Genomic DNA, 22,156 nt, shown 5'->3' on the forward strand with positions numbered 1-22,156 from the left:
CCTTTTGGCCATGGTTACAACCCCTCTTCTGCAGGGAGACCAGCCAGGTAACACAGCCTCTGCCCGAGTCTCTCTTCTGGGAATCCTGGTGGCTCAGAGACTGGACGGCCCTCTTGGCTGGAGGGCGCAGGCATGGTGCTGTATGAACTGGGAATGCCTCCCTCCTTGCCGGAGCCTTAAGCGTGGCATTATCAGCCGCAAAGAGCAAAACCTCTGTGTGTCCACTCCTGCTTTATAAGCCCACAGAGACCCGATGGGGTGGTGTCAAAACGAAAGCAAGTGGAAGGCGAGGCAGCCTCCCTTCTGTTTGGGAGGGACCCGGGAATTGATGGAAAAGCACCAGAGCTGTAAGGGGCCAAGGGCGAGAGGGGCTGCCTGGTTCAGCCCCCAGAGGCACACTGCAGGTTCTGCAGCATCAGTGGGTTACCTGCGGCCCCTGCTCCGTTCTGACGTCGAAGGGGTCTCCCACCAGACGCTTCTTGGCGTGCTCCACGCTCCGCTTCACAAACTCCGCATAGATCTGCTCCTCCACGAACACCCTGGAGGCGGCCGTGCAGCACTGACCTTGGTTGAAGAAAACTCCCTGATGGGCGCACTCCACTGCCAAGTCCACTGGACGGAGGGGGTGGCGGGGGCAGGAGGAAGCGATTAAGTCGTTAGGGCAGGACGGGTGACAGCTGCAACGCTAATTGCCCGCACCAGAAAACAGGCCCCGGAATGGCCGTGTTGCAGAAATTAGTTTTATTCCCGGCATTTCCCAACAGAGAGGACAGGAACAAGGATTTTCTGGGTGCACCCGAGTGTGGGAGGAAATCAGTCCCTTAGTGCAGGCCTTCCTTACTCTAAGGACCACAGAGAGTTTGCACTCCCCGGTTCACCTGCTTCCGGACCCCCACCTCTCCCCCTTTCTGGAGGACCTGCATTCCAAAGAGTTCTAGAATAGTTTTCAGGAAGTAAGTACTGACGCAGGCCGACAGGTGAGAGCTAGTCCACCTTGAGGTTCCTTCACTACCAAGTCCTACGAAGTCAGCTTCTTTTGCTTATTAAATCTTAGTAACGTTAACTCCATTTAGGACAGATACGGTCTAAAAAGAGAGCACCGATTCTGCCTAAGGAGGTCTGTATCCGAACTTGAGAGCAGGCATCGGGTTAAAACCAGAAGGGTGCTTAGTAAGGAAAACCTTTGGGGCCATGCTTCAGGGAGAAGAATGCTCAGTGGGGTATCGCTTACAGCTCACAGTGTGGTCTCCAGCGCTCCACAGTAAGCTGGTTTTTCTGCACCCCTGCCCCCCTCCAACATGCCTGCTGCTGCTTAGGAAATGCACTGGGCACACTTTGCACACTTTGCACTGGGCAAACGCATGGCCCCTGCAGGGCATGGGCAGGCTATCCAGACACTCCGGCACCGCTCTGAAGCAGCTCTGGGGAATGCTGCCCTCGGCGTTCATGAGCCTTATAAAACCAACCGCTGAACGGAAGGGAGTTTTGTGTTCTAGCTGCAGTGTCCTTCAGTGTCAGGGAGAGAGGAGGAGCTGAAGTGGAGACCAGGTGCCCAGATATGGTGGCACAAGAAAATGAAACAAGGGTTCTGGCTCTTCAGGACTGGAGTTTGGGACCCCAGATGTTGCAATAGCCAGAACTGCTCTGTGTGGTTCCAGAAACCAGTACCAACACTACCAAGGCTTCTATAAGGAAGCACCAGCCCAGGCAACAAAGGAGGCATCTGTCCTCATGCCCAGCCTCCTTCTCCTTCCCTGAAGCTTGCTGCCTCACCCAGGTCACTCGCTCTCCCACAGAGATATCAGTCCTTTACACTTTAGCAAGAAATTGTACTAGGGTCCCTTTTCTCAGGGATATTTGCAGTGCCCACCTTATCTGAGAGTGGAATGTAAAGCTTTGTTCTCCATGAAAGGAATTTCCAGGGGGCAGGTGAGGAAGGCTTTTCTAGAAGGTGCTTAGGGGTACCTGGGAAGGCACAACTTTTGGCAGCTGACCCTGTCAGCAGGAGACTGAATGCCTAACATGGCCCTTCCTTCCTCTGGACATGGCAGCCAAGAATAGCATACAGTTTCATATCGTCTCAGGAACCTCTAGCAAGACACACACTGTCCCCAAGCCGCTGGGCAGGGATGCTTGCTCAGAGAAGATGTGGTGGCGAGAGACAGACAGACAAACAGAACCCAGACTAGGGGGACATGTTTAAGGGTCCGCTGCCACTGTCCTCTCATTTGTTAGGCCTGAGACAAAGAAGGAAGAAACATCTCAAGTTTCGGAGAGGGGTAGGGGGTGATTAATGCCTGTGAGTGGGGAGCACCTGCCCAGCTCCTCCCTCTCCTGGCCATCTCCCTGCACAGGGGAGTCTGGAGAAAGATCTGCATCGGCTCCTTACGGCCCCAGCTCTGCAGGGACGGGGAACACAAACATAATCTTGAAGGTCAGAAACAGGCAGCCCCTTGCCCCTCCCCCCCCAGGACACATATTTCCCCAAGGCAGCTTTCCATGAGCAATAAAGCTGGTGTTTTGATCTCATCTGCCTGCTTAGGACAGGAAAACCCAAGGTGGATAAACATTGCCATTTCATGTGTATACGTGTGTCTCTCTCTCAGCTGGTTCTGAGCTTGCACAAGGAATCAGGAAGAGATTTAAGGACTAAACCCCAGCAACGTCCAGAAGGGGAGACACTCACGGTCAGCATCTGCGCACACGATACAGGGGTTCTTCCCCCCAAGCTCCAGGGTCACCCTCTTCAGATTGCTCCGAGAGGCGGCTTCTTTAACCAACTTTCCAACCTTCAGGATGAAAAACAGACCAGATGAAACCTTGGCTGGGGTCAGATGTGTCCCGGACGTTCTCGATAAATCTATGGACCTCCTGCCTCTCTGCCCAGGAGCCTTAGGCCTCTGATGCTGCCTCCCTAGGCCCCAGCCTCTCCCTGTGTCTCCTCACGGATCAGACCTTGACATCACTTGGTCTGAGCTGCTCCACTTACAGGGGTGGATGAAGTGGGAGCCTCTGGAAGGCCCAGTGATACGCCCACAGCCACACAGCGGGCTAGTGGCACAGCCGGCTCCTGGAAGCAGGCTGGTCCAGCTCGTCTGGAGAAGGGCTCGAGGGGACCCAGGGGTAGCTGTTCCAGGGCTCGCTCATGGGGGACGCGGGGCTCTTTGGTATAATCTGCGGGAACCTCCAAATTTATGGTAATAGGGAAGCTGACCTTCAGAAGGAGAAAGAGCCAATTCTCTGGCAACAGACTCAAGACCGAGGCTTCCCCAGGGGGAAGGGAGAGAACCGGTACATGGGGCAGGAACAGGACCCCTCACCAACCTCCTTCATGTACCCAGAGGGTCTCTCCTATCACAGCACACACTGCCAGAGTCAAGGGCCGGACCATCATTCGGCGGGCCCCACAGACTCTCAGGAGACTGAGCCGCACACAGACACTTAGAACCAGACAGCCAGCAAGAGGCTGTTCCCCCAAAACTAAGGCGTGAGTACATTTTAAATATTGACCAGCTCATAGGTGATGGAGTGAATGACGTTTGGAATAGTCCGACAGTGACAGGGATGGTCCCCAGAGAGCAGCAGAAGTAACACCAGTCTGCCATGGACTGGCAATTCCCTGTGGGGTTGAGGTGGGCTTTCGTGGCTGGGTGCAGCAGGGGGGCCTAAAGTGGGAAAGCACCCCATCCCCCTTCCAGACATGCCTGCCAGCCGAGCAAGGCCACTGGCAGAGGCCACTTTCTTGTCCCTGAGTTTGGCTGCCCAGTGAGAAAAGCACCCCACTGGACCCATGGGGCAGCCCTAAAGGCGCCTAGAGAGGGTTCAGGTGTCTCTGCAGAGAAGCCGGGCATGGGCAGGAGAAGGGAAGAGTCTGCTATTGGGGGAGAAGACAGCTTGGGCTCCTGGTGACTAAATTTGTGGGGAGATGGCGGGGCAGGGGGGGTGGCACTTAGTGTTTGGGAAGCATTTATTTGTTTCTTTTTCAAGGACAGAAGAATATTACAAAGAATTCCACACAGAGATGTGTGTCAGGGCAAAGGGGGAAAGTTTTCATCTCCCCTTTCCCCTATGCCCCAGGACCTGCACAGACATGGCCACAAGAAGAACTTCTTGGGTATCCTTACGGATTTATCTCCACACACACTTTTCCCCGTGGGATCATTCTGTACCCACTTTCCCACAGTTTACTTTTTTGTGTGCTTCAAACTCAGCCAAGAAACAGTCTTCTTCCTTACTGTAGTGGCTGTAACGCCCCGCACAGAACGGACACAGTATACAGGAAGACATGTCCTTGAGGGCTCGTGAGAAGCCCTCTCTTTAACCAGTGGCTTTGAAATGGAATTTCTGAGTCAAATGTGGGATCGATACTACGAGGCGGCCCTGTGCCTGGGGACTGCCATAGGGGAGTGTCTGTTGGCTTCCCACGGCCTCAGACCAGATTCCGATTTTTACCCATCTGACAGACAAAGACCCCGACTTTCACTGGAATTAGCGTTTCCCGGATGACCAATGAGCCAGGTCAAGCTTTTTGGACATTCGGTGTTTCCCTTCTCTGAGTTACCCACTGCCCCACCACTGAGAGCGCTTGTTTTTTGTTCGTTTGTTTGTTTTTCCTTCTTCACTGATTTTTAAGGGTATTATGGATTTTAAGCCTTGGAGAGCTGCACACATCACGGCTTCTCCCGGCTTGCTATGTATCCGTGAAGTTCGATTACGACACTGTTTGTCCTCTGGATGTTTTACATTTTTATTTTGTCTTATCTACCAATCTTTTCTTCTCAGGCTTCTGAGTTCTATTAGATACTTACTTAGTTTGGACACTGGACCAGTGACTTTATTTATTTGCCTTTTTTTTTTTTAACTGATTGTTACGCACTGAAACGTGGCCACACTTAGAAGAAATAATCATAGCTCAGCTGCTCGAGGGGAACGTTCCCAGGTCTCGGTTCAGACAGCGGCTGCCACGCTGGCTGACCGTGGGTGAGGAGGGTTACCTCTGTGGACCCCGTGAAGGCGATCTTGCTGATCTGAGGGTGAGAGGAAATCGCTGCTCCCACTGTGGGCCCAAATCCCGGCACGATGTTGACCACTCCTGGAGGGAATCCGACCTGGATGAAAATCAAGGTGGCCATCAGTGCAGGAGAATGGACAGATGTCGGCCACAGACCGCGCTCAGGCTGAGGGAACCAGGGCTATAGGATGTTCCCCTCTTTGGGAAGCCAGGGCCCGGGTCTTACAGCCACCCGGGGACCCAGACCGAAGTGGGCAGGGTGCAGGCTGGGCCCGGGCGAGGCGTCCATACACCCTTCCTTCCAGGCAGTGCCTCATAACCCAAAAGGGACTTGGAGCAAAATGGCAGTGAACCCCCACGACTGAGCTCTGTTCTGTGCGTGTGCGTGTGGCTCTGTCTACACATATGTATTCTCAGGGAGGAGAGATACCCTGGTTACATCCTCCAAGGTTCAGAGGCCCCTGCAAAATATCCTCTCCCTGGGCACCTAGAGGCTCAGTGGGTTACGTCTCTGCCTTCATCTCAGGTCATGATCCCAGGATCCTGGGATCGAGGTCCGCATCAGGCTCTCTGCTCAGCGGGGAGCCTGCTTTCCCCACCCCCGTCCGTCTCTCTGCCTACTTGTGATCTCTCTCTCTCTCTCTCTCTGTGTCAAATAAATAAATAGAAAATCTTAAAAAAGAATATATCCTCTCCCTGGGCTTCAGCTCCCATTTCTTAAACCTGCCCCTCAATGTTCCAAATGGCAATGTGGTATCACTCTCTCCAAGCTCCTGCTTGTTGAACCTGGGCCACACCCCAAGCTGGCATATCCTGAAGGCTGGGGACAGTCACTTCTTTCACATTCATGCCTCCTGCCCTACTCCTCCCAGGCCTCTTTATTCACCAGGAACACCACAAATGAATGAGGTGAAGGATGCGATTTAATGAACAATTTATTAATTACCATCTCATGCAAACACACTATTTTGGAAAGGCAAGACTTTGGGACACAGTGCTGGAGTCTTTCGTTTTCCTAGGTGCTGTGTGTTCACGGCTGTGATTTTAGAATCTGTCAGTCTCATTAATATGATGTAATCATGTCCTACATCCCCAGTCAAAGGAAAGTGGGAAACGGGCCAGTTCCTGGCGGCTGTAGCGTTATTTCTAAGTAGTAAAGGTGCTGCTTCCCAACCGTATGAGCCAGCTGAGAAGTGAAAGGAACGGCTCTCCCCTACCATCCCTCATTCCTTCCTGTTTCTTTTTTAACCTCTCTGCGACACACAAGCTGGGCTCACAGGGCTGAAGCACGATGCCTGGTGTGTCTGGAAGGAGGTATTTCTTTGGGCTGCTGGTTTCCGAGCATGGTAGCTGTAGGGGGCGGGGAGTAGAGGGGACAAGACAATGGCCCGAGCAGAGAGCACTGGAAGGGAGGCTCAGGTGAATGAGCCCGGCTTGCTGCAGCCCCTTCAGTGGGAGCTGGCAAGAGGACCCCTCCAGGAGAACAGTGGACCATTGGCTACACCACAGAGGCCAGCCCCAAGGAACCTCTGACACTTGGAGGGACCCTCCTGCAAACCCTCCAGACAAAACATTTGCTCCTAAACCATAGGTCTGAACCCATAATAAGAGCTCAGTCTTCTCATTAGAATCCGTGGGAGAAATGGAGTTGCTTCTAGCTCAGTGACCACAAGCAGGAGAGAGAGCGCGCGCGCCTGCCAAGGACAACACAGGGAGCCATTCCATTTCCCACTCAGCTGTGAGCCGGCTGGCACTGCCACGCACCACTCGGCGTGATGGGGCAGCTTTATCTGGTGACGGTGGTGGAGTGGGGATGTTATCAACAACACATAATATTTTCTTTCTTTCTCGGATGCCTTACCTCTTTGATCAGGGAGCCCAGATAAAGGGCAGTGAGGGGCGTCTGCTCCGCCGGCTTCACAACGATGGTGTTCCCACAGCAGATGGCGGGTGCCAATTTCCACACCAGCATCAGCAGAGGGAAGTTCCACTGAGGATAGAACATAGAGGAGATTGGTGAGGGTGGGGGGAGTCCGATCCACCCCACCGCCCTGTCCTGGAGGCCCAGGAAGGTCTCCAGGGAAGAATTTGCTTTGGATGGTCTAGATTTGGGGCGTTGGAGGTAATATAGGAGTGTGCAAAGATCAGACCTGCATTCCTGCCGTAAGTTGTCTTTGCAAAGAGGATTCTGCTGTAGGCGCACTACCTTCTCCTCTTAGAGGTTTATGATGCTATCAGTGTGTTAAAGGAGCTGAAAAATACTGCAGGAACGAGGCTCGCCTCTGCTAAACTCAGGTATTACAGGATCTTTTTCTCTTCTTACAGAATACATACTAAACCCCCACTGGATTGCTGTTTGGTGGAGATCATGCTGGGAATTGTGTCTCTTGTCGTCTTTCAACTACAGAGGCAAGGACACCAAAATCACTGTGATAAGAAGCCTAACACAAGAGGTAACAGCCACAGAGTGTTCACTCTGTTCCAGGTGCTGTTCCACCTGGAACAGGATTGTTCCCTATCAGTGCATATGAGATAGTCCTATTATCCCCTCTATTTACAGATGAAGCACAGAAGGGAGAGGTCACTTGTCCAAGGTCACAAACTAGCAGGTGAAGGCCGGGATTCATAGCGAGCCTTGTGTCCCCCCGTCCCCCGCTACCCTGCCCCTCCAAGTATCATCTTCGATGAGGCACAATGAAACCGAGCATCTCCAAGAGAGCAGGTAGCTTGATTCTAGCTGTCCCCCAACCATCCCATCCCAAAGCAGTCCCTTTGGCTCCTTATGTTCCAAGGATGCCAAACAGAGGAGCTTTCTGTGAAGCTGTACGTACAGGGCTGGCTGAAGGTAGCTACCTCATGATCAGACCACTCTAATTTCTCTCCCAGTTCCCTCTGGAATTCTTACCACGAGACAACAAATCTAAGATCCCAGTTCCCAAGGGCCAATGTGCTTGGCTAAATGATGGGAGGCATTGTTTTGGGGTACCCCCCACTAATGATTGGGGTCCCCTCTTCTTCCTGGACCTCCACTCCTTAGCACAAAAATACCATCATCTCTCCTCTCTGACAAGCAAATCTGTACCTTCCCTTGGCTTCTGCCACTTCCAGCAGCTCCCTTCTCTCCCCTCGAAGCTTCTTGTTAGAGCCGTGCCCACATGCTTAGGTCCCCATCTGTAAGCCCCAGCAATGGGACTTCTACTGCACCCCAAACTCCCCACACTGCTGTCAGCGAGCAAATCTAACAGTTGTGTCTTTTTTAGTTGCTACGAAGGAGAGGACCCTATTGACCATAGTCTTTTTCTGGAAATGTATTCCATTCCAGGGATGCCCCTGACCCTAGTTGCTCAGACTTCTCAGTCAGATCTCCTAACAACGTATGGGGGATTTGGCCCCAGGCCCTCTTCTCTCACTCTGCATCCCTCTTTGCAGGATCCCCCTCCCAACCTGACGGGCAGGAAACTCCTCTGTCCTGACCACTGCCTGTGGCCGTCTCCAGGCCTCACTTCTCTGGAGCCCCCAAGCCAAATATGCAAATGTCTGATGGGACCCTTTGCTTGTCTCTTCCACTAGCCCCTCTATGACAATCTGCCTAGAATGACCTTCATCTGTCACGGCACTCCACCCTAACCCGCTTCTCCCCCAGTCTTCCGCAAATCCACCAGCAACACCATCCACCCAGTTCCAGCCATGACTCACCCCCAACCTCTGATGAGACACTAAACTCGACCAACTCTACCTCCTTAGGAGCTTTCAAATCCATGCTTCCCTTTGGTCTTCCAACAGGTCCTATCTTACCATTTTTCTTGGGGCTTCCCTTCTCAGCCTTTTAACTGACCTGTGAGTTCCTCAGGGACCCTCAGAGGGCTGAGCCCTCTGGCTTCCTGTCCTCACAGTACCTGGGACCCTGACACCGTGCCTGGCTCACAGTGGGCTCCCAACGGCTGGCAGAAGGGACACACGGAGCACACTTCCAGTCCTCTCTCCACGCTGCTGCCTATCTGCACAGCCTCCTGCTGTGCAGGTGCTGCAGTGGCCCGAGGCTTTCTTCAACAGATAGGCAGCATCACTCCATTCCCTGCTACCTGTCAGGCTCCCCACTGCCCAGTGAATAGAGTCCCAGGCCCTCAGCAGCCACGCCCTAGTGGGTGCCCAGCCTGGACCACTGGACATGTGCTCCTCCTCTTCATCACTTTGTCCAGCTGTCCTGCTATTGCTTCCCCCTCCTGCACAGCCACCCCCCCCCCGGAGTCCAGACACCTTGACACCCTCACTGGGGCCATTCCTACTGCTTAGAAGACCCATTTTCCTGTGGAATGACTCTTTCTCATCCTTCAAGGCCCTCTTAAAAGACCCCTGCCCTAGAGAAACTGGCATTCTTGAGCCCTCGGCTGGAATCCACAGTGCCTTCTGCTCTGCTCAGGAGTCAACCCTGTGAGAGCAGGTACGGGAGCTAACCCACCCCAATAACTCTGAAGCACCCAGCCTCCTGCCAGAGAGAAAATACTCAGTTAATGCCAGTGTGACCGAAACACACCAGAAACTGATCCCAGAGGCCACCGGAGTGTGGGGCAGAATCTACATGGATCTATCTAGAGAAGTTGCCATACTTACAGGAGTGATGGCCCCACATACACCTATGGGCTCATGCCTGGTGAAGCATACCACGTTGTCATCTGAAAGAGAGGTTTCGTGGAGTAGAACATATGGGATTAATTTCGGCTGAGGGTTTTATGTTGCAAAAAGACAAGAAAGAAACCCAGAAGCCCACCAACGTGTCAGCTCCAAGTCTTGTCTAGTCCACAAAGAAGGGACATTTAACTCAACGTTAAAAGTAAAATTCTAAAGGAGAAATCAGCACAAGCCCACTTCCTTTTGCAAAAGGGAAGGGGGCCCCGAGGGGAGGAGCCGGCGGGGAACAAGGCTACCAGGAACAACGAGAAGACAGAGCCCCCGGGACCCCCATATGAGGCTGCGAGTCCCGCATTGGCTCACCTGTGGGGATGGTCCTGCCCTGTATTTTGTCAGCCCACCCTGCAAAGTATCTGAGGGTTTTAATACAGCCCTCCAGATCGATGAAAAAGGCGTGAAGGAACGGCTTCCCTGTGTCCATCGTTTCCAGGGTCTGCAGGGAAAAGACAGTATCTGTGTCACATGCAGTTTCCTTCTTCGCCATCAAGGGGTTAAAGCTGGGGGTGGGGCCAGAGAACACAGTCCGAGGACACCACGTCTGCCTTGTTCCTTGTGTCCCTTCCAAAAGCAGGCCACTGTGTTTCCCCCTGTCAGGCCTGTCTCAGACTGTCAAGGATTACTCTGCTTTCAAAAATGCTCAGTTTGGGGGGCACCTGGGTGGCTCAGTCATTAAACGTCTGCCTTCACCTCAGGTCATGATCCCGGGGTCCTGGGATCGAGTCCAGAATCGGGCTCTCTGCTCGGCGGGAAGCCTGCTTCTCCCACTCTTACTCCCCCTGCTTGTGTTCCCTCTTTCTCTCTCTGTCAAATAAATAAATAAAATCTTGCGGGGGGAAAGTGCTCAGTTTGGGGGGGGAGGGGATGGCCAGGGCATGGGCAGGCGTCCCCGCGAAGGAAGGCAGGTGGAAGGGTGATCTGGAGCCTCCCTGGGAAGGAAGGCATAGTGTCATTTGGTCTTCTGTCTAGAGTCCAGCTGGGGGACCTGGCCACGTGGGCTTGTGGCATCCTAAGGAAGCTTTCAGGAGGTTAGCTGATTTTCAGGGGGGCTCTAGAGAGGGCTCGCATCCTCTAATAAAAGGGGGGATGCTGCAGGTTCTTCCTTCCTGGCTGGGCTGACCAGCATGGCTGTGGAAAGAGCGACGGAGCCCCGAAGGGTAGAGACACCAGCACAAAAGGCAGTGTCCTCCCCAACCGGGCTGCCCAAGCCGGATGCGCAGTCGGGAGGGAGCGGGCTCGCCCTCGGTGGTGAGGGAGGTGATTACCCAGGGCGAGTGGGCAGCCACTCAATGGCCGGGATTCTTTTCTATTTCCAGCCTGGGGTTTAAGAGGACCCCTTTGTCCCTCAGACAAGCGGCCCCAGTGGAGCCCGGCGCCGAGACCGCCTGTCATGGATCTCTGCAGGAAGTGGCCACCCGGACACATAGCCTGGGGCTGGATTCTCCTTTTAGAGTCCATGTAGTGAGACGGTGACTCACTGGGGAAGAGAGGGGCCTCCATGTGCACCTGCATCGGCCTCATCTCTGACCCTGACACCTCTGGGTGTCCACACCAGGGCTAACAGAGCCAGGTGTCACCTAAGGTCACCCAGCAGGGGCACTGATTTCAGTGGCATCTAACTTCTGGCCAGCACACTGACTACTCCTTAGGCTGCTGCCCCAGGACATTTGCATCTGGGAAGACTGCAGAATGGCTACCCAGGGTGCTTGGAGCAACTGTCTCAGAACTTTGCTTCGGGGAGGAGCAGAGCCTTCCTAGGAAGGAACTACCACTTCCCAGAATGGCAGGCCGCCAAAAAAAATCCCTCTCTGACGGTTTCTTCATCTGTAAAGGAGAATAATAATAGTAAGAGTGATACTTGCCTCTTGGAGCTGGGGTGAGGGCTAGGACGGGGCCAGCCCCCAGGAAGGGCCATGCTAACTGTTTCATGATGACATTTTTAGGCGGGATGACTATGTTCATTATCTTTTTTGGCAGCTTCCTTTTCGGCGATCCTTATTTGGGGACACCAAGGAGACAGGAGTGTGCGTTGCCGAAGATGACAGGGCTGGTCTAGGTCTGGGATGGATCCTAACCCCTGCAGGACGCTGTTCAGGGACCAAGTCAGGCCAGGGTAACATCTAGTACACTGTACTTTGGCTCCTACTGTTTCCAAGCTGAAACTTATTTTTCCATGGGAAACACAATTGTGGCAAATCATGCCGAAAGGTCCTGGCCCAGGCACTCCGGACAGCATCTGCAGATCTGTCTGTGGGACTGGAGGTTTATTCTTGGCCCTTTTCTGGGATCAGATGAGGAAGAGAAAGGCAGAGGACCTTAGCGTAGCATTGTGCGGCAGTCCTGCCTCTAGTCCTGGATGACTTCCTCTGGTTGGATAACCTTAGGTCCCTTAACCTCTATGGGCCTCAGTGTCCTCCTCTCTGAAATGGGATAATAAATGTGCAGGCCAAGTGGCTACGAAAAGCCCGGCCTGTGGTGAATATTTGGCAAGCGTTGGCTAGCTTTCGTTATTAATTTGGGTGCATTTGCTTCCTGGAGTGACAAGACAAATTTGCCAGGTTGGTTCTACGGGAAGCTATCCAAGCAAATCAGGGTCATAGATTTAGACAAGAAATTCTTTTTAAACACAAAAAAAGATTCACAGATGACCAGATAGGGCTCGACCCGAGAAATCAATTGTTAGCTACCAATGGGGACTTTTAAACAGTTATTGGAGCTGGACCATGAGCAAACCACAGTTGCTCGTGAGTTTACTTCCCTTAACCTTTGAAGAGGAAAAAATATGCCTTCTGAAAAATTAACACACTGTAACCTTCAGATAGGAAAGAGTGAAGACAAGGGCTGAGGGAACCTGCCCCGAGACTCAGTGACTGTGCCAATATCTTAAAACGAGGAGGCCCAGAGATGGGGTTTGGGTTGAAAAGAGAGGAAACCGGAAGGGCCCCTATTTGGGAGTTTCCAGAAAGAGCACCCACAGAGCCAGAGTCTGGACCCCAGGTGCCTCAAGAAGGGGGAGAAAGCTAGGGCTGCTCGATCCCTTCACATCTGTTTCTAAACATCGAATACAGAAGTAAATACGGAGCTTTGTCAAAACCACTGAGGCGGCAAGAGAACATGATGGAAAGAAGCACTTCGCAGCATGAAAACGCAGGAAAACCATATCAAGGTGCAGGGCGAGGGTGCTTTCCTATGATGTGGTCCCGGTTTGAAAAACCATATTTGCCAGTAATTCTCTTGTTCCTTTCATGATGTGGCAAAGAGCTGTATCTTATTTCTTGTGGGCAGCGAGGTCCCGACGGCAAAAGGCAACTTGCTCCATCTGCGATCGCGACCCAGTCCCGGCCAGGACCCTGGGGCGGGCTGAAGGCAGAGGTGGCAGCCTCGCCACTAGCTCCCACAGATGATACTGACACTTGAGGACAGGGTGGGGAGGGGTGCCCAGGGCACATCCTCTCCCGCCTATTAGTCCCCACGGACATTGCAGACTGATGAGCTCATGCTGGGTGAAAACAGAAATGTTTTTGAAAAAGCCAGTCTGGCAGCTTGAGAGTTGAGGCTGGCTTTCGTTGCAGGAAGAAACCAGAGGCTCCATGGACAGAAACGCTGACCCCGGGACGGAGCCATCCGTGCCCGGACTTGGGGGCAAACATGCTGGCTTTGGCTGGCAGGGCGGGAAGGAAGGAGAGCTGAGCTCCCTGGGCAGACGAACTCCCAGATACAGAGCTCCCCCACTGTCCAGCCCCCAAACACACATTCAGGCACAAAAACAGTATCAGCCTCCTGGATGACACGGTCTCCAGGAAGGTCGCTACTCTACAGCTCAGTCCAGACATCAGATCAAGAGAGGAAAGAACCATTTGTTCACATCAGAGGCTGAAAAGGAGATTTAGCTCCCCTACCCACTGGGCCGCAAGGTTTGGAGCAATTTTTCCAAACAGGAGCCTGAGAGCCGTGGGAGGGCCGCTTGTGTGGGTTGAGAAGGACCTCAAGGCAGGAGGCGGGCCTGGGATTTCCTCTGCTCACTGACTGCAAGACCAGAGGAAGGTCTTAGGATCCCTGTAAATAATGCATTTACAACCTATAAATGTCTTCACAGCCCGGTCTGGCAGGAGCGACCCAACCTCACAGAGCGGGCTGAATTCCCATGCTTATTCTGCTGCACGGGGACTAAGGTGCCGAGAAATTACTGGCCAGGAAGGCATGAGGCTGGGCGGGCAGCATTATTATGAGGACCGGTGTTCCTAATAATAGCTATCATCTAGTTAGTGCTTACTGCATGCCAGGGACTCTGCTAAGGATTTCTCACACCACTGAAAGATCATTATTATTGATATCTCCCATAAAGAAACACATGCTCAGAGATGTAAAGCAACTTGTCCAAAGTCACACAGCTAGTAAGTGACAGAGCTGGGATTCGAACTGAGGTCTCTCAGAGCCCGAGCTTTTCCCCATAACCAGGTTACGCTGCCCTCACCATCACTCCACATGTGCTCCCCACTGCCCAGTTCAGGGGTGAAACAGGGGTGATTTCTGAGTTCTATGGGATCAATGTTTTCTATGCTAACAGGCGGCATCTATTTTAATAAGTATTCAAAAAAATATATACCAGCCCATTAAACCTGTAATGTCCCGAGTTTTGTCACCTAAGATGAAGTTCAACTTAATAGTAAAAGAGATTTCATGTAGCCAAAAAAAAAAAGAAAAAAAAAAGTTAATTTCCTAAACATACAGGCAGGACCAGGATATGGCTTAACTCATCTGCCTGGCTGGGACCGTCTGGAGTATGGGAACCACCAACACATCTGAACTTCCTCCAGGCAAGTTCTTGGTCAAGAACGTGAAGTGCGGAGAACAAAAGTCTGACTTCTAAAGGGAAAGGGTTTGAGCCGGATGGCGTGGACACATGCTTACTGCCAGAGAGCTTTACCTCAAAGCACCTGCCATACAGCTCCACACAAAACCAGAGCCCTGGGTCTCCCCCAAGCCCCATGGGTGCCGGGTGGTTCCGCACCTGCCCGCCCATGGGCCTGTACTCACAGCCAGAACGGCGCGGTCCCTCTCCACGAGGTCAGCCAACTGATGCAGCAGCCAGCCCCGGCCCAGGGCATCCAGACGGCGCCAGGGTGAGCCCCTCTGGAAGGCGGCGTGTGCGGCCTCCACTGCCTTGTCCACGTCGGGCTGAGCGGCCAAAAACCAGAGAGAGTGTGTCACCTTGTGTCGCGACCGTGTTTTGGGAGAGTTCAGTCTTTCTTCACTTATAGAGAACGGCAGAGACCTGCGTCCATCAGCACAGCAGAGGAAGGTAGCAGCTAGACTCGAGATTGCTGGGCCCCCCGTTTGGGGCTTTCAAATGACTTTTTCCTTCTTTATAGCTTGGGTCTTTTTCAACATTTCTACAATGGCTAAGTATGAACTTTCCTTCTGATTATAAAAGCATTTTAAAATAGCTTGCAAGACTACAGACCTTAATTATTTTTCTTGGTGACCCAAGTAGGAAAAGATTTTCCACTTGCTTGCCCAGTTTGGACACACGCACACTCCCACAGTTCATCAGTTAGGTGGGACATGTCTGTCTCGGCATTCTAGTCAAGCCGGGACTGTGGTCCCATAGTGAGAACGAGCATGAGTGCTTCTGGGGATCTCGGAACTGACCACATTGGAAAAGTCTACAGACAGACAGGGAGGATCTGGAACTTCTTCCCTGTCTTCAGCCTCATCTCTACTGCCCCCCCCCCCCCGCAACCCTGCCTGGGGGCAGAAGGGTTGCACCATTCCACTGGCAAGGAACTGGATTTTCTGTGCACCCATAGAAGAATTACAATGGAACCTTCTTCTTAAAAGGCAAGAAGTGAGAATTGTTTAATGTCACCCATTCTTATTGCAGGAAAATGAGTTGCTGAGGAACAAAGCCTCATGCCCCAGGCCCCTCTCCCAGGCCCTTCTGAGCCTCACTTCCGTGGGGCAGTACGATAGGCAAGGGCTGCCCAGTGCAGTCAAGAGAGACACCCCACCAAGACTCTGTGCCTCCAAAGCGTGCTTGGAGGCAAGTGAAAGCTTTGGCAAAGGAGATATTATGACTTAGAATTCTTTGTCCCATGCTCTGGGGCGGTGGGGAAGCGTGGGCCTCTCTAGCTGCGGGGAACAGGACCATGTCTGTTTGTGGGTGCCGAGAGCCGACCCCAGACCAAGGGAAAAACCAGAGCCTGGGGCAGGGATCTCATTCTCCTCTTTGATACCTGGGTCCTGTACCTGGGAACCACCTACTGGGAACCCTGCTCCACACCCCTCCCCATCCCAGTCGCCCCACATCCTCACACCATACAAAGACGAGTTCCTTGATGCTATTATCTTTGCAAACAGAGTTCAGCTTGAAGCACTGTGCATGGGAGGGTCTGGATGGGTGAAACCACTGCATGTTTTCTGCCTGTCACGGAACTCTCACTGGCGGGATCCAATTCAAGCCTCTTTTTGACATGTCTTTCACCTTGTCCCCATTCAACATTACCCCTACCCATTTCAGAATGTCAGATGATTATTCTGGGGGTGGAAGAGAGGGTTAGATTTCCTTTCCCTCCTTAGAAAAGTTTTACCTTCAACCTTTCCTCTAAAGGCATGTATATTTAAAAGATACTTTGTGGTTTTGCAATGTATCAAGGACACATCCAAAAGTTACATAAATACACAACTGCATATATAGTTATAAAGACTATAGCTATCCATGATCCCTTCAGGTTCTGATAGAAAAGAAATCTGGTGACTGCATGACGTTAACTTTGCATGACTCGGTTAGCAAGTCTTTTCCCCTTCCAGCCCTTCTCTTTCAAGTGTCTCCTGCCAGAATGCGGCATTTGGTGAAACATACCAGCCGGAAATGCTTTCTGGAAAGAGGGCTCCGTTCCTCCAGGTTCAAATCACTGATAAAAACCTTTCGTTTAGCCATGTGATGAGGATCGCTGAGGTCATCCTTATAGATGGGGAAACTCTATCAAAGGAGAATGACTCTGCAGTGGCTCGTCCCTAATTAATCCCATTCTGGGCCACGTGTGTGAAAAGCAGCAAAACCAGGTCCCACCCCCAGTATGGGCCAGGTCTGTCTTAGAGCTGAGCCAAACTGCCTCCTTATCCTCTAGTTATCTGTAATTTAATTACTTGGGGGGGGGGAGTAGGGGAAGCACTCACCTTATCTCCTTCTTCTACTTCACATATTTTTTCTAGAGTTGAAGGATTATACGTGGCAAACTTTTTTCCACTCTTGGATTCGTGCCATTCATTGTTGATGAATATCTAACCAGGAAAGGAAGTTGTAATGCATTAGGGCTTAAATCAAAATCATATCATTCCAACATGCTGAGGACCTTAGGTAATGTCTTGTCCTCCCTGACCCTCTTCTTCCCCCCTCCCCACTCTTTTACAGATGGGACCAGAAAAGGAGATGGAGTCACGTGCCCAACCAGGAACACACTCAGAATTAGAATCCAAGCCTCCTGACTTCTGATACGTTTTCAGAGAATTACTTTTTGTCCTAATGAAACTAGTCATTTAGAATTTTTCTAAATATCTTGTCTCTCTTATTTATTTCTTTCAAAGATTTTACTTATTCATCTGACACAGAGAGAGAGACAGCACAAGCAGTGGGGAGCGGCAGGGGGAGGGGGAAAAGCAGGCTCCCCGCTGAGCAGAGAGCCCACTTTGGGGCTTGATCCCAGGACCCTGGGGATCATGAACTGAGCCGGAGGTAGCCATTTAAATCATTAATGTGGATTCACAAAGAAGAGCCGAGTCGAATAGTTAAAGGGTATAAGTTAAATCCTACACCCTCATCGAGTTTGGGGGGGAGACCAAATAGGTTTATACATACAAAGTGCCCAGGGATCTCCTGACCTTGAAGGATAGGTCAGTAGCAAGCACTCCCTTCTGTTTCCTCCCTGTTGAAACCCCCAGCCGGATTGCCAAGGAACTAGCTCCTCCCCCATTCCCTTTAAAATGCTTATTTTCATGTTGGGCTTAATAAAAGCTTGTGTTGGAAAAGAAAGATAAGCTATCTGGTCTGGGAAATGTTCTGGTTATATGAACAGATGTAGCAAATAACCGTTTATATCTAGAACCAAAGAATTAATCCACAAAAATCACTTCGTTGGGGGCCTCCATTATCTAGAACACAGCTGAAAAGAAGGACATTAAAAATAAAAACAGGGGCGCCTGGCTCAGTTGGTTAAGCATCTGCCTCCCACTTAGGTCATGATCCTAGAGTCGTGGGATCTAGCCCCACGTAGTGCTTCCTGCTCTGCAGGAGCCTGCTTCTCCCTCTCCCTGCCACTACCCCCGCTTGTGCGCGCTCTCTCTCTGTGTCAAATAAATAAATAAAATCTTTTTTAAAAATAAAATAAAATAAAAAGATATCACGAGTGAACGAAAAGGAATTCACAGAGTTCCCACGCTGAAAAGTATGTACTATTTACTCTTAGTTTACTCTTACTCTAATTGCCCTAAAAAAGTGCCCCATTAGGGGCGCCTGGGTTGCTCAGTGGGTTAAAGCCTCTGCCTTCTGCTCAGGTCATGATCTCAGGGTCCTCGGATTGAGCCCAGCATCAGGCTCTCTGCTCAGCAGGGAGCCTGCTTCCCCCTCCCTCTCTGCCTGCCTTTCTGCCTACTCATGATCTCTGTCTGTCAAATAAATAAATAAAATCTTTGGGGCGCCTGGGTGGCTCAGTGGGTTAAGGCCTCTGCCTTTGGCTCTGGTCATGATCTTAGGATCCTGGGATAGAGCCCTGCACCGGGCTCTCTGCTCAGTGGGGGGCCTGCTTGCCCCTCTTTCTCTGCCTGCCTTTCTGCCTACTTGTGATCTCTGTCTGTCAAATAAATAAATAAAATCTTAAAAATAAATAAATAAATAAATAAATAAAATCTTTAACAAAAAAGTGCTTCATTCAAAGAGAGGACCTTCAGAAAAGAACCAGGAACAGAGGTGACAGATGATACACAAAGCACAGTCTGACAACGTGGCGGTCCCGGCTACCCAGAAGACAGTGGATCCGCTGTACAGGTGTGGGACAGGCTGGTCATCACACCCCATCATGGCGTCACAAAGACCCCCAGTCACAGACATGAGTAAGATGCTTTAGAAGCATTTCCATCAAATAAAACGCCATCAATTTCTAAGCACACACCTAGCTCATCGAATTCCATTTCTGTACCTATATACATATCATTTGCTTCTTTTTGAGTCCTTTAAAAGAATCGTGTCCCTCCAAGGACTAATTTCAATTACTGTGAATTTTATTCATTTGGAACACTTGACTTCTCAGTGATGACAGATCAGAAAGTCGGCTTCCGTCCTGGGCTCTCCTGTAAAAACTCCAAAGCTCCCCAGGAAAGAAACTCGCTCTGGGAAGCTGCTGGGGGAGACCGTTTTGATCACTCTCCCTGGAAAGCAGGGACGGCTCAGTTGGGCAGGGACAAAGCATGGAAGGCCAGTTCTTATGGGGCAGGTGGGCAGAGGCACCCTGTCCCCCATGTGGAATCCAGAGCTGAAAGCATCCCTTGCCCATCTCTGTGCCCATCCGACTTCTGGAAGCTCAGTGCCTTCACCATGAGGCCAGGCCCCCAGGGAAGCACGTGGAATCGGCCAGGCTACAATTACAGGTTTATTCTTCCAGCTGAAACCAAATCCAAGAGTTCACTCTTGCCATCCAGCAAGCAATCGCTCGGTAACAGTGAGAAATTAATAAGTGGAGAAGAGAGGTTCAGTTAGGGTGGGGAGGGAAGTGCAGCCAGAGAGAGAGGCCCATTTGTCGGAAGATGAAATTTCGTGGGTTAGAAAATACAGACCATCAGTGAAAACTGCTGATTCTAGATCCTTCCTGGTATCAATTCCAAGGGGGAGGGAAAACGAGAAGACGGTGGAAGAGAATATAAATAAGGAGGATGGAGACGGATTGCAACGATCAGATGTCTGTTACACTTCATCTCCAAGCATGTTCCTCCAAAAAAAAAAAATAATAATTTCACACACAAAACCAGACTTCTCAACTCTGACCATATTTTCCCGTGGCAAGGTTGCCAATTTTGCAAAATTTTTTCTCTGTATACTACGCTGGTAAGTAATCTTGTAAGTGGTTTCTACTGTTGATTTTCTCTCCACTAAAACAAAACAAAAACACAAAGAAGGGGTCAGTAAGTGTGGCCTACCAATTATGCTGCCTGGACTGTTCTGAGCCCCAATTCAGGATAATGGATCCAGAAACAAAACAAAACAAAACAAAACAAAACGGTGCTTCTTGACTTGTGAATTGGTTTCAGATAAACCTTACAGAGGTATAAAAATTAGGTTCCGGGATCCACATTTTACTGAATGAGCAGAATGGCATGTCACCCAGGCTGAGCCGGAAAACCACAGCCTCTCAGAGGAGCCGGGTGCCTGGGGGTTGGGGTAAAGATGGCGGCCACACAAGTGAGGTCTGCTGATGCCATTTACAGTAACTTCCACTGGACTCCAGCTAAACCTGAAGGAGTATGTTTTCAGAACAGGATATTGGAGCGATTTGTAGCTTTTATAAAAGAGATCAGAAAAACGGGTGTTTGAGTGAACCAGACAGAAAGTCTTACAGAGAATCTCTGTGACTGGAAGACATTCTCTAAGGAAAGGAAAGGACCCCCCACCCCTACCCCACAAAGTGAAAGAGAGGCTGCTATCCTCTGAGATCTGGCTGCTATCCTCTGAGATCTGGATCCTTCCCCCCCTGCTATTGGAGTCACATAGCAGAGCCCAATGTTAAAATGAGAGAACAGGGGTGCCTGCATGGCTCAGTCAGGTAAGCGGCTGCCTTTGGCTCATGTCATTATTTCAGGGTCCTGGGGTCCAGCCTCGCTTTGGGCTCCCTGCTTAGTGGGGAGCCTGCTTCTCCCTCTCCCTCGGCCCCTCACCATCCCCCGCCCATGCTCACCTGCTCTCTCTCGCTCTCTCATAAACAAATAACATGAGAAGAAATGAAGAAGTCGGGACAAGGTCGTCCTTCTCAAAACTGGACTTTGCTGGGAAATGGAATCCCCAAGGCTGGGGCTCAGACCCACCATTTCTGGCGTGTTCTCCATTAGCAAGAAGCTCCATGAGTCAGGTTTGAAAACTAATAGGACTTTACGGGGCTCACACCCTGCACCCCTCCCCACTGCCGGCTCCGCTGTCTGCCCCCAGGTCTCGGTTCTGCAGTTCTGGCTCTCCTGCCTCTTTCCTAGGCCCTGTCTGCTGCCTCTCCGGCCAGAGGCTCCTGAAGCATTGCTTGTTGGGGTTCCTGTCCCTCAGCCATCACCACACAAGCTGCCTGCGGCCCACAGCTCCTGGGGTAGGCCTCTGCGGTGGTGAGCTTGAGGGCCGGGACAAGGACAGAGCGGCTGGAGGTCTCATCGCCTCTCCCCAGCCTTAATCACACAGCCACTTCTGTTCCACTAGAAGAGGGGGCACCCAGCAAGACCACAGACACTGGTGGCTCTGTGAATATGCTAAGATCCTCCCCTCTATCCACTTGTGAAGGGCCACAAAGAATTTCAGAGAAAGAAGGAAACTTCCCATAAGTGGCTGCACTGCTCGGATAGGACTCAGAAAGGTAGAAAGGCAAAGGACAATAATATAGTAATTTCTGGCTTCTGTAGCATTTAAAAAAAAAAAAACACAAAAACCTTACAAAACAAAAATAAAACAAAACCTCCACCACCACCACCAACAGGCCAGCACCAACAGTATAACGGCCTGAAAAGAAGTAGGTACTCTGCTGGCTGTTCCCAGAATTGGTGATTGGAATTTTCACTCTGAAGCCGATACCACTACGGAAACTACATTAAAAATAATCTCCAGCGTTTATGGCAAAGTGTCTCTGTTGATTACGGAACCCTCTGAAAACAGTTAATTTAAATGTCATGTGATCAGAGGCAGAGCCGACATGAAGTGCCAACAGACCAAAATCTGAAGGCCACACATAGTGGCCGGCAACTTTCTCCGCTTGATTAAAACTATTTGAGAGACATAATTGCTACTTTTGAAAGTAAAATTGATGGGGAAATTTTCTCAGTGCTGTGTCAGCTGGAGTTGGGGGTGGGGAGGGTTATGGATAAGAAACAAATTAAAAAAAAAATAAAATAAAAGGAGGGAAAGTTGGGGAAAGAGAAGCCAACCGAGGCTCTCGGCTGGCTGGCGACCCGGCCGCACTCCCGGCCCTAGTCTGCAGCCTCCGGAGAGCCTCGGAGGGTTCTCCCACGGGACGCGCCCCCCGCAGCCCTCTTCAGCCTGGGCTCCAGGCCTCGCCATCTTCCTTTCTGCCCTAGGCAGGTGATCTCACCGCTTTCCAGACGCTCGACCCTCCCAGTCCAGCGCAAAATAGCAGAGACTCCATGGTGCGTGGCGCGCTGCGGCCTGGCCACCCACGGCTTCCCAGGCCCCGGTTCGGAGACCATTGAGAACGCAGTCTT

At 51.3% G+C, this 22,156-nt stretch overlaps 1 protein-coding gene across 1 annotated transcript in view; it reads right to left on the reverse strand.

Annotated features, from left to right (window-relative positions):
• The window catches only part of ALDH1A3 (aldehyde dehydrogenase 1 family member A3), a 37,035-nt gene that overhangs the window by 13,809 nt on the left and 1,070 nt on the right, over positions 1-22,156 (reverse strand). Inside the window, exons 2-9 of the mRNA XM_082734215.1 lie at positions 16,877-16,981; positions 14,735-14,875; positions 10,004-10,133; positions 9,623-9,684; positions 6,873-7,001; positions 4,995-5,108; positions 2,687-2,789; positions 428-612 (exon numbers count right to left, since the gene is read on the reverse strand). Coding sequence (XP_082590341.1) covers positions 428-612; positions 2,687-2,789; positions 4,995-5,108; positions 6,873-7,001; positions 9,623-9,684; positions 10,004-10,133; positions 14,735-14,875; positions 16,877-16,981 — 969 coding nt within the window. The remainder of the gene's footprint in view (positions 1-427; positions 613-2,686; positions 2,790-4,994; positions 5,109-6,872; positions 7,002-9,622; positions 9,685-10,003; positions 10,134-14,734; positions 14,876-16,876; positions 16,982-22,156) is intronic.

This window comes from Mustela nivalis (assembly GCF_964662115.1).
Source record: "Mustela nivalis genome assembly, chromosome: 6".
Classification (NCBI taxonomy): Eukaryota; Metazoa; Chordata; class Mammalia; order Carnivora; family Mustelidae; genus Mustela; species Mustela nivalis.